Source organism: Carcharodon carcharias, chromosome 15 (assembly GCF_017639515.1).
Source record: "Carcharodon carcharias isolate sCarCar2 chromosome 15, sCarCar2.pri, whole genome shotgun sequence".
NCBI lineage: Eukaryota > Metazoa > Chordata > Chondrichthyes > Lamniformes > Lamnidae > Carcharodon > Carcharodon carcharias.
The window spans coordinates 125,694,266-125,709,892 of NC_054481.1; the positions used below are offsets into that span (position 1 = coordinate 125,694,266).

At 42.0% G+C, this 15,627-nt stretch overlaps 1 protein-coding gene across 2 annotated transcripts in view; it reads right to left on the bottom strand.

Annotated features, from left to right (window-relative positions):
* Nucleotides 1-15,387, bottom strand: part of eno1a (enolase 1a, (alpha)) — a 56,538-nt gene extending 41,151 nt beyond the window's left edge. The window contains exons 1-2 of one of the 2 annotated variants that reach the window (XM_041206684.1): nt 15,233-15,387; nt 6,700-6,794 (exon numbers count right to left, since the gene is read on the bottom strand). In XM_041206684.1, coding sequence (XP_041062618.1) covers nt 6,700-6,784 — 85 coding nt within the window. In that variant the 5' untranslated portion in view covers nt 6,785-6,794; nt 15,233-15,387. The remainder of the gene's footprint in view (nt 1-6,699; nt 6,795-15,232) is intronic. The other variant, XM_041206683.1, reaches the window with a different exon arrangement.
* Between the last annotated feature and the right edge of the window lie 240 nt (nt 15,388-15,627).

Below are 15,627 nucleotides of genomic sequence, written 5' to 3' on the forward strand. Positions count from 1 at the left end.
CCCTGTTGTTCTTGCTTTGAAAGGTCAAACTGCGTTACACAAAAAGGCTGCCAAGCTAAGCAAGCAACGAATACCAGCAAATCACTTACAATACAAATTGCTGGGTTAGTTAAAAAAAAGTTATTTTGTCCTGGAACCCCCCACTATAAAAAGGCACTTTTTCATCCACATTTAATGCCAACTGACTCTTAATCCAAGCTGCAAAAATTGAACAAGAGAAAAACAAACATTAACTTACATTTGGATAGTCCTTAAAGCATTTCAAGGCATTTCACATAGACCATCAAAAATTGTCACCAAGCCAGAAGAGGAGATATTAGGAGGGCCAACATAAAAACTTATCAAAGGTGTGTGTTTAGAAAGCATGTTAAAAAAAGGGAGATTGACAATTGTATAACTCAACTGTACAGCACTGCTCAGTTAGGAAGGCAAAACCATGCAAGACTTCTCATTCAAACCCTCCTCAAATCAAACCCTGATGTTCTTGTAACTATAAGCCCTTATTATCCTACCGTAGCTCTCTCCAAATATTCTCCCCACCCTACAATGCAAAAAAGTCCAAGCACTGCTCAGATGGGGGCTATTGACAGGAGTCTGAACCTTTTGTTCTTAAATCAAACATTGGAAGAACTGGAGTTTGTAATTTGGACAATAATTTGGATAGCATTTCACCTTCAAAATTCACAATTGCCATAAGCAAAATTGTTATCAAAACAAATCTGACCCATTCATAAAACATGACTCCATTTTGGCTATGGGTTAAAGGTTAATACTTTTATTAAGCAAAACAACCCAGAAACCTGGGAAAGAGAATTTTCAGTTAGATAATTATACTGTAAAAGAAACCACATTACCTGGCAACTCTTCCACAGATCTGGGAGGTCTTTTTTATCCAAGTATTCACTTCAAAAAGGAATGAATGGTGAAGCATCTTCAAAGATGTGTAAAGACACTACACATTGCCAAGAAACAAACACTTCACGCGATTATTATAAGAAGCTTAGGCAGTTTCAGGACTATAGTTCCCAATTTAGGGAGAGAACTAATTCCTAGCAGACAAGTACAAGATTTAGTAATTATAATGCATGAGATACTCCTATTTAAGTCCCAAGTGAATGTTGGGAACAGTGACCCACAAGTATTGAGTCAAATGAACCAAGCCTTCGATCATGAGTTTTATTCCATCGTTTTATTGCTCTCATGTGGCTGGTTAGATTCTTTATCTTGTTATCTATTCAAAATATACTCAATGGCATGGACCAAACAAATACTATATCAGTGTGGAGACGATGGTGTATTGGTAATGTCACTGGACTAGGCCCAGGTTAATGCTCCGGGGGCATGGGTTCAAATCCTGCCACAACAGCGGGTGGAATTTTAATTCATTTACTAAATCTGGAATAAAAAACTCTCAATTGTTGTAAAAAAAAAACCCAACTGGTTCACGAATGCCCTTTAGGGAAGGAAATCTGCCATCCTTACCTGGTCTGGCCTACATGTGACTCCAGACCCACAGCAATTGACTCTTAATTACCCTCTGAAATTCCCTAGCAAGGCACGCAGCTCAAGGGCAATTAGGAATGGGTAACAAATGGTGGCCGCTCCAGTGATGCCCACAAACCATAAAAGAATTTTAAAAATTTTTTAAAACCATAAAGTTATCATTTCTTAAGCCAAATGTATCAGATCTTATTCCATTTATATCTCCGTATAATTCTGTAACATCACCCAATTCCCATGTTGCCATATCTGGGTGGTTAATACAGCATGAAAGATTTAGTGAATCGATCAATCACCCTGCCCCCCACCCATTACATGGACAATGGAAGGCACTGGACCTTGCCGTCATGTGACTGAAACCAGCTGCAGATACCAAATCTATTATCCCAAGAACCAGAGAGAAACTGGTCAGTCTGCACAAGTTCACCACCTACAGAGAACAGCAGCAGAAGCCAAAGGCAATAAGATCCATGTGTTTTTAAAAACTTGTACACTGTTACATCTTAAAAGCCTCCCAGTCTGTTCCTTTCTCAAAGCCCACAAGAACAAACAAAACCTGAAAACTTCAAATGACTCACCTCGTGACCTGTTGAATATGCATCCCTTCCAGGGAATCCTGCAATAATCCTGATATACAAACCTACTTAAACTACCCTTTCAGAGTGAAAATGCCACCTTCAATGGGCCCGCAATGACTGTCTTGCCCACGACAAGCCAAACACATGAGCTATGAATTATTCTTTTGGTTACAGCTGGTAAAAGTGCAATGTTCTCTAATTTATTTTTCTTGCGTGTGCAGGTGGTGTAGCATTTAGACTTTCAGGGTGAATGCATGAATAAATAATCCTCTTTATTTAAACTCATGAAAGCTTGTTGCTGCTAATATAAAGTGACCGCTTACATTCTGGGGCCTAAGAAACACACACCTTCCTTTTCAAAAAATATAGTTGTAGGTGTTAGTTTCTCAAAAGACTGTGATATTATCATTATAATGTCTCAAGTGTGTTCACTTGTAATATTAATGCTCATAATATGAAAATGTCTATACTTTTCTTTCTGCCATGATCCAATAATTTACTGATGGTATTTAATATGTATGAATGCACATAGACTTATTTAGTAGAGAAAATGCAGCAAAATATTTTGAATTTCCATAAGTTCCCATTAATTTTGATGAAATTTTGTTGTGGTGGCTGGTGAAAGTGGGCGGGTTAGGACCAGTGGGTGTTCTGTGAGGTCTTTTGCTCCCCCTAAGTGGACCATTGGCTAAAGAGTTCGAAAACCGCTGGTCTAGGGGTAACAAAGACGTACAAGTGGTTAGTCGTCACATCTAGATACCAGTACAGCTGGGACTTTTCCTGATTTTGGAGGAAAGGTTTATATAGATCAGCTATGGTGAAAGTGGGTCAGCCGAGAGGTCAAGTACCCACACCCGATTTCAAACGGAAACCTGATCCGGCTATAGCTGTTTCCGGTTTCTAGGCTCAAAACAACAGAAAACTCTGTCCAGATGATTTAATGCCTCCCCCCTCCCCCCACCCCCCAAGTTGTTCTTAAAGCCACAGGCAACACCCAGTAAAGTATGAGTGTTAAAGTATGGGCACAGACAAAAGGTGCTCACTAGACTGTCCTGGAGAAAATGTAAGCTAACTGCTAATTTGAACTGGTTGGTCTTAAATTAAAGATTTTAATCCTGATGTTACAGCTGGAGACAGAGTTAAAGATGGTGATATTATGGGATGTTCATCAAGTGTAACCCATGTTTTCTAAACTATAATTCAGTAAAAGACATCTATCACTTTCCCAAGTAGTGGTTGAAATTCCTATTCCAAATTGTACGTGCGTGTGTGTGTGGCTGTTGTAATTCAAGAAATTGGATCCAACATCAAATAATTCTGCCTTCAGCTTCAATATCTATACAAAAGCAATGCTTGCTCAGCATTCGGCTGCCAAGAGCCCGAGGCTGGTGATAACAGCTTGTCCAAACAACTCCTATTCTATACTTTCATCTCAAACCTTGCAACCAAAATTAATCTGCTGTAACATTCTGAACGCATTAAGACCATTTGGCCCATTTTGCCTGTTCCAGTTTGAGCTGACAATTCAGTCCCATCCCCCTGCTGTTTCCATCTCACCTCTAATTTGCTTTCTTTATTCAAAGATTTATCCACTTCCCTTTCAAACACGACTATGGATACTGTTTCCACCACTCTTTCTGGTAGGGAATTCCATTTCTTAACAACCTTTTGTGTGAAAACATTTCCCCCTAACCTCTTCTTTCAAATAATCATATTACACTTTTTTTATAATCTCCAGTACTCACCAATGTGTTTTCCTCTATTTGCTTCACCAAAACCCCTGAATTTTCAAAGAAGCTAATTAGTAGCTGAGAAAAGCAACGTATGCCACAGTGAGTGAAATATTTGGCTCAGTCGAAAAATTAACTGGGTTAAACAATTTGCTTTGCAATTACCTTTTAAATATATTAAAAATGCTCAAACTAGGGCAGCAGAGATCACGGAGAATGGATTCAAACTCATGTTTCAGAAGGTAAAGAGGGGCAAAATTTTTATCTACTGCCATCACTAGCTGCCTCTCCTTACGCCCCTTCATTTGTGACTAGCTTTGCATTTCCAGAATGCTTTGTTATCTCAAGAAAACACTCCAGTTTGAAACCCAAGGATTAAAACTAGGCACGGGGATTTGTCAGCTTAGGGTTAAATTGAATTTAGTAGATACTGAAGGGATGCAGCATTCCCTTCAAATCAGTACAGTGTGCTACTGCTCAGTTGATTCCGTACCTAGATTTGGATCCCTAGAACCCACAGCATATCAAGTGCTATCTAATGCAAAGGGTTTTCAGCCTTAATATCCAGTCTGAGACCTCAAGTAAAGCAGGTCGAATTACTGAACAGACAGCTATATTTATCTTTGAGCCAAGTTACAGGCCTCTACACGGGCAATGCCACTGCATCTATTCTCTGGGGTTTACATCAGCCTCAGCAAAATGTATTCAATCAGCAAGAGACTCGGTTACATCCTACACAGCCCCCTTCAGTCAGTGAGGAGCAGACAGATGCTGAACCCAAGAAATGCTAATCCATAAATCAAACAAGTGACAGCTGGTCTGGCTTCAGTAGGGTGATACTGTACTTGGCTATGTTGGGTTCCTTTCCTACTCTGAATTCAGAGTTCAGAAACATATTACTCAAAGCAGCAGACTGGAAGATAACTAATCTAAATTGATACTGGCAGATTGAACTATTGCACAACTTTGAAATGTGCAACTTCCAGTTCAAGAAGCAAACACTCACAACTAAACTGCTGATCCGAATACACTCATACTGCAAAAACTGGCACATTAAGGCAGTTAAGGAAGAGAGTCAAATACATAACTTACTTTGCATGACAGACCTATACCCGTGCCAAAAAGCGCTCAGCCAATTTTATGGGTTATAAAAGGACAAACACACGGCACCTCTCGCTATCAGGAATTCCAAGCTCCTGCATCATTTTAAGCAACCACAAAGCACAGATTATACTAAGCGTTTGGTTATTTTAGTTTCTTCTGTGGAACACATTTTGACCCAGGATTTTTAAAAATTAATTTGACTATAAAAACATTTCAATATAAATTGGAGGTCATATAATAGGCACAGGGTCTGTTTAGCTCAGTTGGTTAGATGGCTAGCCTGTGCTTCAGATTAATGCCAACAGCAGGGATTCAATTCCTGTTCTGGCTGAGGTAGACCTGGGAACTTGCTTCCTCCCCTGCTTCATGCTTGATGCAGGGAGGTGTCCCTCAAGCTATGTAATCAATTGTCTCTAATTGACAAAGACACCTACAGTCCCTTGTAGACTATGGCTAATTACCTACCTACCCATGACAGGCACAAATTCTGTTATATTTGAGTGCTTGAAATGGACCAGAGGGCCTTGCTTAATAGGAAAAGGTTTATGTCGAAACTTAAAGGCCATTAATCTGTAACGTCAAAATGTCACCAAAACTTTAGTTCACAATATATTTTCAAAATAGTCGTGTCCCTGTTGGTTCTCTGCAAGAACAGCTCACCTCATTCCCACTGCCACGTCTTTTCCTCGTAGCCCTGTAAATTTCCTCTCTTCAGATAGTTATCCAATTCTCCCTCTCTCAAAGGCCTTGGTCTAATCTGCCTCCACCACAATCTCAGGCAGCGCATTCTAGATCCTAACCTCACACTGCCTGAAAGAGATTTTCCTCATGTCACCATTTACCTTAAATCAATGCTCTCAGGTTCTCGATCATTCTGCCAATGGGAACAGTCTCTCCCTATGTCTTCTATCCAGATCCCTCATGCTCTTTACTACCTCTATCAAATCTCCTCTCAATCTTTTCTTCTCCAAGGAGAACAGTCCCAGCTTCTCCAATCTACCCATATAATTGAAGTTCCTTGTACGTGGAACCATTCTCTGGAATCTTTTCCTCACCTTCTCTAATGCCTTCACATCTTCCCTAAAGCGTGGTGCCCAGAAGTGGACAATATCAGTGAAACCGAGGAAACTACCACAGCTCAAAAAAGGCACAAACACATTAAGAAATATCCACATTGTGAAAATTTTATGCAGGATTAACAGATTGTGAATGCAAGAAGAAAAGATTTGCAAAAGTAACTTGCTTCACAGTTATCATAGATTGCAGGACTGCTGTTTGGCAATTATATTGCCCAAGTAGGCTAAGCTATTAAATTACACAACCAGTAGCTAATGAGAAATGATTTGGAATACTTTCAAATTTCAAAGGCCTACAGTTAAAACAAAAGCACACTGCTTCAAAACAACCTGAAACATAATAAGTCGACCTCTTATTCCCTCTCCCCTTGCCACTTAAGGGATTCAATTGGTGGGGTGGGGGGGAGGTTGGTGCAGGAAGGCCATCCTGCCACAAACTTAACCAGGATGGAGGCAGGATGATGGCAAGGTCTCATCCACCACCCTCCTGCCTGATTGAATGTCCTCTCCATCAAACTCACCACAAGGTTAGGGCTGTAATTTCACCCATTGAATCATTATGGCATACAAGGAGGCCATTGGGCCCATCAGATCCATGCTCTCTGTTGTGCTGAATATGAGATAGTTGGTAGCCCATTAAAACCTTTAGCAATACAAGACAAAGTTGATCAGGAGAAGTTAGCGCACTATCATTGTCCTTATAAAGCTGACCTTTTCCAGTGTACAAGTCCACTTCCACAGTGGGGTTACCACGCGAATCAAAAATTTCACGGGCTTGGATCTTCAAGATGGACATGGTCACGGATCTGTGGAGAGAGAGTAAAAAAAAACTTGCATTTACATAGCACTTTTTACAACCACCGAAGCATTTACAGACATTGAAGTGCTTTTCTGAAGTGCAGTCACTATTGTAAGAAAATAATGTCATTGATTGTTGGAAAAACCCATCTGGCTCACTAATGTCCTTTAGGGAAGGAAATCTGCCATCTTTACAGGGTTTGGCCTACATGTGACTCCAGACTCACAGCAACATGGTTGACTCTGAACTGCCCTCTGAAATGGCCCAGCAAGCCACTCAGTTCAACAGCAATTAGAGCTGGGCAACAAATGCTGGCCTTGTCAGTGACACCCATGTCCCATGAAAGAATAAAAAGGGAGAAAAAAATTCAATTTCTATACTTCAATAGCTCAATTGTGCAAGTGTGCAAAGCTGTATCATCTTGATTTGTGCCAGTTTTGACAATCTACTTACTGGCTGTCAAATTCCCCCAGTAATTTCTTGATGAACTTGTCAGTGTGGAATATTAGAGTTGTTCAATTTTATTATGCAGGCGTTTATTACAGGACAAAGGGCAACTGGGTTGACAATAAATGCTGGTCTAGCCAGCGACGCCCACATCCTGTGAACGAATAAATATATTTTTTTAAAAAGTCACGCCAGTAATCGGTATTTGGCTCTAATCAACAGACCTCCATTTAAAGCATGAAGTGATGCCACTGGGAGAAATTAAGCCCGTAACTAGAGGTCTTTAGATACTCGAAATGGCTTGAAATATCATCTCCACCTCTGAACCAATCTTGCCATCATTTCCAAGTATCCATTTTAAATATTTTAAAGAGGTCCTGCAAGTGGTGTGTCGCCTTGGCTAAAAACTTCTGCAACACGATGCCAGCAAACTGAGCCTCAGCTCTCAGATTACATAGTAATCGTCAAATACATCAGCAGTTTCAAAAAGGAGTGTGTGCACACACCAACTTTGGCTTCACGAAATCAGCGGCTTGCAATACCTGAACAACCCGCTCAAATAAGGCAGCCCGCAGTCATTGCACTGGAGACAGAACGTCAGGAGAAATTCCCTCAACTAATTTGTTCTACTTATGGTTGGCACAGCCATTGATTAGTCTTCCCTTTGACAGAAAGTCAACTGCAGAACATTTTACTCAGGGAGCTGGGTCATAGTGCCAGACAAGTGGCAAATTAGGACTTTATTAGCAGCAGCTAGCTCTTAAAATAGCTTCCTCACTGGTTCTGGGATGAATTGAAATCTGAACCTTTTTATTACATGTTCTTGAAACACACATTCACCAATCAAAACTGCTTCATTATAACAAGAGGATTAAACATAAGCTCACAGGAGCATTTCAAAAATAGTCCTGACCAAACAGGTCATGCGTTTGAAAAAAATAGAAAGGGGCACCCTTTCAAATCAGCATCAGTATTATTGTGACAATAGGCTGAATATGGGAGGAAAGGAAAAGACAGACTTGCATTTACGTAGCACCTTTCACAACCTCAGGATGTTCCAAAGCATCTAATGGCCAACTGAATACTTCTTGAAGTGAAGTCAATGCAGCGGAATGATTTGATGGACCAGAGAATGCAAAGGATGCAACTTTACTCGCATCGTTCTGGCCTGGTAATATTTCCAGGTAATTGAGCTGCCCAATTCCCACGCTCCCCTCAACCCAATCTCTTTCTATAAGCTTGTGCCTCTGGATCATTTAGTTTGCTGAAACCCACCTGCTTAAAAAAAAGACTTGCATTTATATAGCACCAAATCATGGCTTCCAGATGTGCCAAAGTACTTTATAAGCAATGAAGTACAGTCTCTGCTGTAATGTGGGAAATGTGGCTGGCAATTTATGCCCAGGAAATTCCCACAAAACAGCTGTGTGATATTGATCAGATAAAATTGTTTTTTGTAAAGTTGGATAAATTTGGACATAACACTGTGGATACCTCTGCTTTTCTTCAAAGCAGTGTATGGGATCTTTTACATCCACCCAAGATGGCAGACTGGGCCTTTATTTTAATGTCTTAGCTGAAAGATGATTCCTCTGACAGTGCAGACCACCTTCAGTACTGCAAAGGAGTGTCAACCTAGATTCCTTTTTAATTCTTCTATGGAATGTGAATGTCATGGGCAAGGCCAGCATTAGTTGCCTGTCTCCAACTGCCCTTGAACAGATTGGCTCTTACCCACCCTCTGAAGTGGTGTGGCAAGCCAATCGCATTGCTGCAGGGTCTGGAGTCACATGTAGGCAAGACCAAGTCAACGTGGCAGATTCCTTCCCTAAAGGGCATCAGTGAACCAAATAGGTTTTTACAATAATCGACAATGGTTTCATGGGCACCATTACTGAGACCAACTTTTCAATTCCAGGTTATTAACGGAATTTAAATTCCGCCAGCTGTCCTGGTGGGATTTGAACCCTTATCCCCAGATCATTAGTCTGCGCCTTGAGATTACTAGTCAGTGATATTACCACAGAACCACCGTCTCCCACTGTTGTGCTCAAGCCCTGTGGGCAACTGAATCCAGAAGTTTCTGACTCGGAGGCATAAGTGTTACCAAATGAGCCACAAGTGCTACTTAGGGCTGGGTTTTCATGGAGTCAGGGAGACTCCTTAGACCTAGTAGGCGGGATGTGAATCCGGATTCCCAGCCTCATTCCTGGTGCCCCTAATTTTCACAAGTGCGAGATAAGGGTGTGGGCTGGTCTGGGTAACAAGCCTACGCCCTGCACTCTCGGCCTGGCGGGCTCCATTGCAAGGATAGGCATCCCCTAACCCCATGCAATTTTTGTGGAGTTGGGACAGCTTTTCAAGGACTCAGAGGGGTTGTGAACCGTAGTCTAGATGAGAGAAGTTTTTGAAAGGAAAGTTCATATGTCTTACCATACCCTTGTACCTACTCCCAATAGCCTCATACTTTCCATGCTCTCAACCAAGATTGCTGAAGGAGGCATGGTCGAGAACCCAGACATCCACTAGTCTGTTGAAACAGCTGCGCCCAATGGAAAACACTTCCCGATTGACAGTCTTCTCTCTTAGCTCTATTTGCTCAAGTGCTCAATGTTTATTTACACAAGAGGTATAAAGTGCTTACAGTTTCTGCTATTGATTCTTTAAAGGTCTGGGTGATTGACACTTTTATAGGACTATTGTAAAAGCAGTTTCTTTAAAGAAAGTTATGAACGAATGATTTTTTTTGTTTAAAGCTTTGTCACATGTGGCATTGTTAATATAGGGTTGGTTGATTCTGTAGAGAGTATACACTGTGAATGGGCATGGAAGTGCAATGGGTTGGCATTGGGTGGGTGGAGGGGCATAGCTTGGCATGGAGGATGAAGTGCCATTGAGGGTGGATGGTGGGGTAAATGTTGGCAGGGAGAATATAAGGGACCATTGAGGGTGGGTGAAGGGGCATAGGTTGGAACATATGGGGCATGGCGTGTAAGGGTTGAGGGCTAGATGGCCTAACTATTTTTATGACAATTAGTACAAAGTCCCAGAGCACCGAGGCATCCAGCAGCTTGCCTTGGAACTCAGCGGACCCTGTGGCTGCCTCAGAGCTGTTTCCAGGAGCAGCGGGCCCAACTCCAGTTAGCACCCACCATCCTGGAACGAACACCCCGCCATTGCAGATACTTTCTCCCGAGGCGAGTGCATCAAGCCAGGAAATTTCCCGGCTCCAGCCATCTGCCTCGAAGTTGAAAATCCAGCCGTTTTCCCAGACAGCAAACTTCCTTGACAGGGACACATGGAGCAAGAGTTGGTCATATGGCCCCGTTGAGCCTTCTCTGTCATTCCATTTGACTATGGCTGATCTTCTGCCTCAACTCCACTTTCCTGCCCACTCCCTCGACTCAGGAGATCAAAAATCTGCCTATCTCAGCCTTGACTGCAATATGCATTTTGCCTCTTCGTAAAATGATTCCGAGTAAGGCAAGGTCACTTAAAGAACGTACTGTAATTTCTTTCCCTCAAAGTATTGATGTAACTACAGATTGAAACTACAGTTCTGTTGAAGAGTCATACGGACTCGAAACGTTAACTGTGTTCCTCTCCGCAGATGCTGTCAGACCTGCTGAGTTTTTCCAGGTTTTTGTATTTTTGTTTTTGTACAAGATTAGTACCCCAGTTTGGAAACACAATATTCGGAAGCCCTTTGCCTTGTGAATATAAGTTACTGCGCAATAAACATTCTTCAAAATAACTTATGAGATGCACAAATCTTTGCAAGTCTCTCTTTTCAGTTTTATGGTACCTGGGGATGAGAGGAACACAACAGTTTAAAATGGTGTTAATCCCAGACCACCAAAGACAGACCGATTTCAATAATAATCTCCAAAACCCGAATTTATACCTGCATGCATCTTCAGACTGCCATGTTTGAACTGAATGGGTGATTACCAGCTTGCAGCAGTTAGTCATCAGTCTAAATAACTAGGCAAGAGGTAAAAATGCACTAGAATGATGATCAAGTTATATGGGCCACATGCCAATTCATGTGAAAAACAGCATCCTCAATTCCTTAACAAAAACAGAATTACCTGGAAAAACTCAGCAGGTCTGGCAGCATCGGCGGAGAAGAAAAGAGTTGACGTTTCGAGTCCTCATGACCCTTCGACAGGACTCGAAACGTCAACTCTTTTCTTCTCCGCCGACGCTGCCAGACCTGCTGAGTTTTTCCAGGTAATTCTGTTTTTGTTTTGGATTTCCAGCATCCGCAGTTTTTTTGTTTTTATCCTCAATTCCTTTCTGTAATGCACATCCAGCAGCAACAAAATGGTTTCTTTGGCTTATGCTCTAGGATATTACTTGATACATTCTGAAAGATACATGTAAGCCAAATTGTATCAAGTTACACCAACCTCATTGTCAATTTCTTTTCAATATTTCAGTAGCTTCAACATCTCAAACCAAGTGAACTTTCCAGCCACACAACTCACTGCAGGATTAAACAATCCATATTTTTCACTAATTGGCGAATGTTCTATTGGATGATTCACTAAAACGTTTAATCTTTTTTACCATTAAAATGCTCCCAAATACCTAATTAAACAGCATGAACGTACCTTCACTAATAGGACTGCTCTTCAATTACAGCAAGTGGAGAGTGAAAATTGGAATGACGATTAAAGATTTGGCAATATGATGGCCATTATGGTTACTTTTCAGACAAGTGGGAATGAAACATGTAGAATCACAGTGTTATTTTTAAAATGCTCCTGTTAAAAACTTCAATTTTTTTTTAAATACCTGAAGTGGAAGGTTGTGTATTAGCTACAATAACCACATCCCAAAGAAACAGAAGTCACGTCAGGATAGTAGAGATAAGGAGTGGAGATGGGGTAACAAAAAAGAACTCAGTTGAGAAGGTATTTGCAAAGTGGAGAAAATTTTGCAAGTGCATTCCTAAGAGACAGGCCAAAGCAGTTGAAAATTCTGTCACTCTTTTATTCATTCAAGGTATTTGGGCTTCGCTGGCTGGGCCAGCATTTATTGCCCATCCCTAATTGCCCTTGAGAAGGTGGTGAAGAGCTGCCTTCTTGAACCGCTGCAGTCCCTGTGGTGTAGGTACACCCACAGTGTTGTTAGGGAGGGAGTTCCAGGATTTTGACCCAGCGACAGTGAAGGAACGGCGATATATTTCCAAGTCAGGGCGGGGAGTGGCTTGGAGGGGAACTTCCAGGTGGTGGTGTTCCCATGTGTCTGCTGCCCTTGTCCTTCAAAATGGTAGATGTTGTAGGTTTGGAAGGTGCTTTCTAGCAACCTAGGTGAGTTCCTGAAGTGTATCTTATGGATGGTATACACTGCTGCCACTGTGCATTGGTGGTGGGGGGAGTGGATGTTGAAGGTGGTGGATGGGGTGCCAGTCAAGTGTGGTGCTTTGTCCTGTATGGTGTCAAGCTTCTTGAGGGTTGTAGGAGCTGCACTCATCCAGCTAAGTGGACAGTATTCCATCACACTCCTGACTGTGCCTTGTAGATGGTGGACAGGCTTTGGGGGGTCAGGAGGTGAGTTACTCACTGCAGGATTCCTAGCCTCTGACCTGTGCTTGTAGCCACAGTAGTTATATGGCTAGTCCAGTTCAGTTTCTGGTCAATGTTAACCCCCCAGGATGTTGATAGTGGGGGATTCAGTGATGCCATTGAATGTCAAGGGGCGATGGTCAGATTCTCTCTTGTTGGAGATGATCATTGCCTGGCACCTTCATGGCATGAATGTTACTTGCCACCTGTCAGCCTAAGCTCGAATATTGTCCAGGTCTTGCTGCATTTGGAATGGACTGCTTCAGTATCTGAGAAGTTCTAAATGGTGCTGAATGTTGTGCAATGTTGTTATGGTGGTGGTGCAGTGGTATTGTCACTGGACTAGCATCCAGAGTCCCAGGGTAACACTCTGGGACCAGATTTCAAATCCCAGCACAGCAGACGGTGAAATTTGAATCCAATAAACATCTGGAATTAAAAGTCAGATAATGACCACAAAACCATTGTCATAGGAGCCCTTCTTCGGTCCCTACCTGGTCTGGCCTACATGTGACTCCAGACCCATAGCCCTGTGGTTGACTCTTAGATGCCCTCCAAACAATTAGGGAAGGGCAATAAATGTTGGCCTAGCCACATCCCATGAATGAATTTTTTAAAAATAATTAATTTAAGTAATCAATCAGTAAACATCCCCACTTCTGATCTGATCCTATGAAGGATGAAAGGTCATTGATAAAGCAGCTGGGGAGAAAAAGCAGGTTGGGGAACTTGATGTGGAGCAAATTAGGAAGTTGAGTGCTCAGGGGGTCTGGATGAGATTGAAATGGTGGGAAAGTGGCTGCTGGGGAGGGGAGAGGCGCGTGTGGTTGGAAGAGCCCATGAAAATAGTTAAATTCGAGGATTTTAAATGTAATGCATTGGGGAACTGGGAACCAATGCAGGACAATGATGGGAAGAGTTCTAGGCAAGTGAAGCCTAGAGCAGAATGCGTGCAGCAGGGCTTTGCAATAAGTTACATTTATGGGGTGTTGTCCATTAGAATCGGCACAGAGGACATGTAAACAATCAAAGTGACAGAGACATGTTTAAGGGTTACATTAACAGAAGGACTAGGTGAAGCGGTGGTTAAAGCAAGTAAGCTTGGTCCTCCAAGTTCTATAAATTTAACAATACGAACTTTAAAAACCAAACAGTGCACTGTACATGGTGATTTTTATGCCAACCATTGTTATCAACATTAATGTGGGACCGTACACCAAGAGAATAATAGATTGAATACCAAGAGAATAATAGATTGAATATAACCACCCGCTACAGATCAGCAGTCTGCCATGTTCTGGGTGAGAATCATTCGGCAACTCCATGTAAATTAATCTGGGATGCAGGAATAGGGACAGCAGATTACTTTTTATTAAAGTGAAGGAATTTGGACAGTTACTACGCTTTCAGCGATCTACTGGCGTTACCAAGCCAGAGAACTTGGGAATCTCAAAAAAATTAACCACAAGTCGTACCAACAAGAATCTCGAATTGGCTAAAAAATTGTAATAGTGGTCACTCTGAATCCACAGCTGGAAATTGAAGAAAATAAAAATAACTGGCCTATGCCAAACATTTCAGATAAAACACTAAGCAAACAGCAATTTTAAAAAAGGACCTTCTCTAAATAATGTCCTTTCTTATATAAATCTACAATTCCAATGCTATAGCAACTAGTAAAAAAAATCCCGAATGACTGAACGCAGGCACACTAGCAGATATCTAGAATTTCCCTATTTTTAGTCTCAAGTCATATTAGTAACCATTGATGGGATTCTTCCCATATCTACTGCACAAGTTAACTTTCTGTTTAGGTCTGCGAAGTACTTTGGTTATTTAAAAATAAAAACCGGGGTAAATCCCGCACATTTGTAATTTTAGGGAAAAATGCTGCTGAACAAAAAGGCAAAAACCTCACGGAGAGAGAGAGGACTGTCCAACTCAGGTCCGCAAAGAGGCCAGTGCTGTAATTCAATTCGAAACGTTCAGCATCGACTCATGCAAACTTATCCATACTAAATATTATTCAAAACAATTCATTCAACAGTTTTCAAAGCTCATTCGAACTAATCAAGCTCCCAAGGTTAAAAAAAAAAGAAAACACTATTTATTTTTGTTTTGGCGATAAAGTTTCTTGAACCTGAATTAAACTGGACAGCTCTTTCAAAGATCCGGCACCAGCAGGATGGGCCGAACCGTCTCCCATGATGAATGAGTCTCCCGCTCGTGAAATGCTCTCGGCGGGGTGGGGGGGTGGGGGGGGTCTCCTGAACCAAGAGGAACTTCTGTACTACAAGAAGGCACAACTTTAACAAGAAGGGAAGCGCTCAGTTGTGGTGCTGGAACTGGCTTGGCTTTGCTTTGCTTTGCTTTACTTTACACCACCCGCCCCCGCCAGGGAGACAAGCGCTGCGCGGTCTCTTACCTGTTGCAGACAGAGAGGAGGAAGAGGGAGAGAAGGGGACAAGAGGCAGGGAGAGGAGAGAAGGACACGACAAGGACACCGGCCGAGTGCAGAGCCCGAATGAGCGGAACCGCAACAAAGAGACCGCCTGAGCCCCCAGCTGCCGCTCTTATTGGCCCGTTCCAGCACGTAACAATAAGTAACCCAGGAAACAGTGACATCTGTGACCGTCTACACCCTGTGCGACTGCTAAGGCATTGGACGCAGGAACCCAAGTTATACTTTCAACTTTTAGCAGAAGCTGGAGCTCTTTTTTTAAAAAAAATAATAATTCGATCGACGATTTAATCACTCTAATCGATAGAAATTACACTTTAGTTACCAGTCAGTAACAAACTCGGTGCCAGGCATGAAGT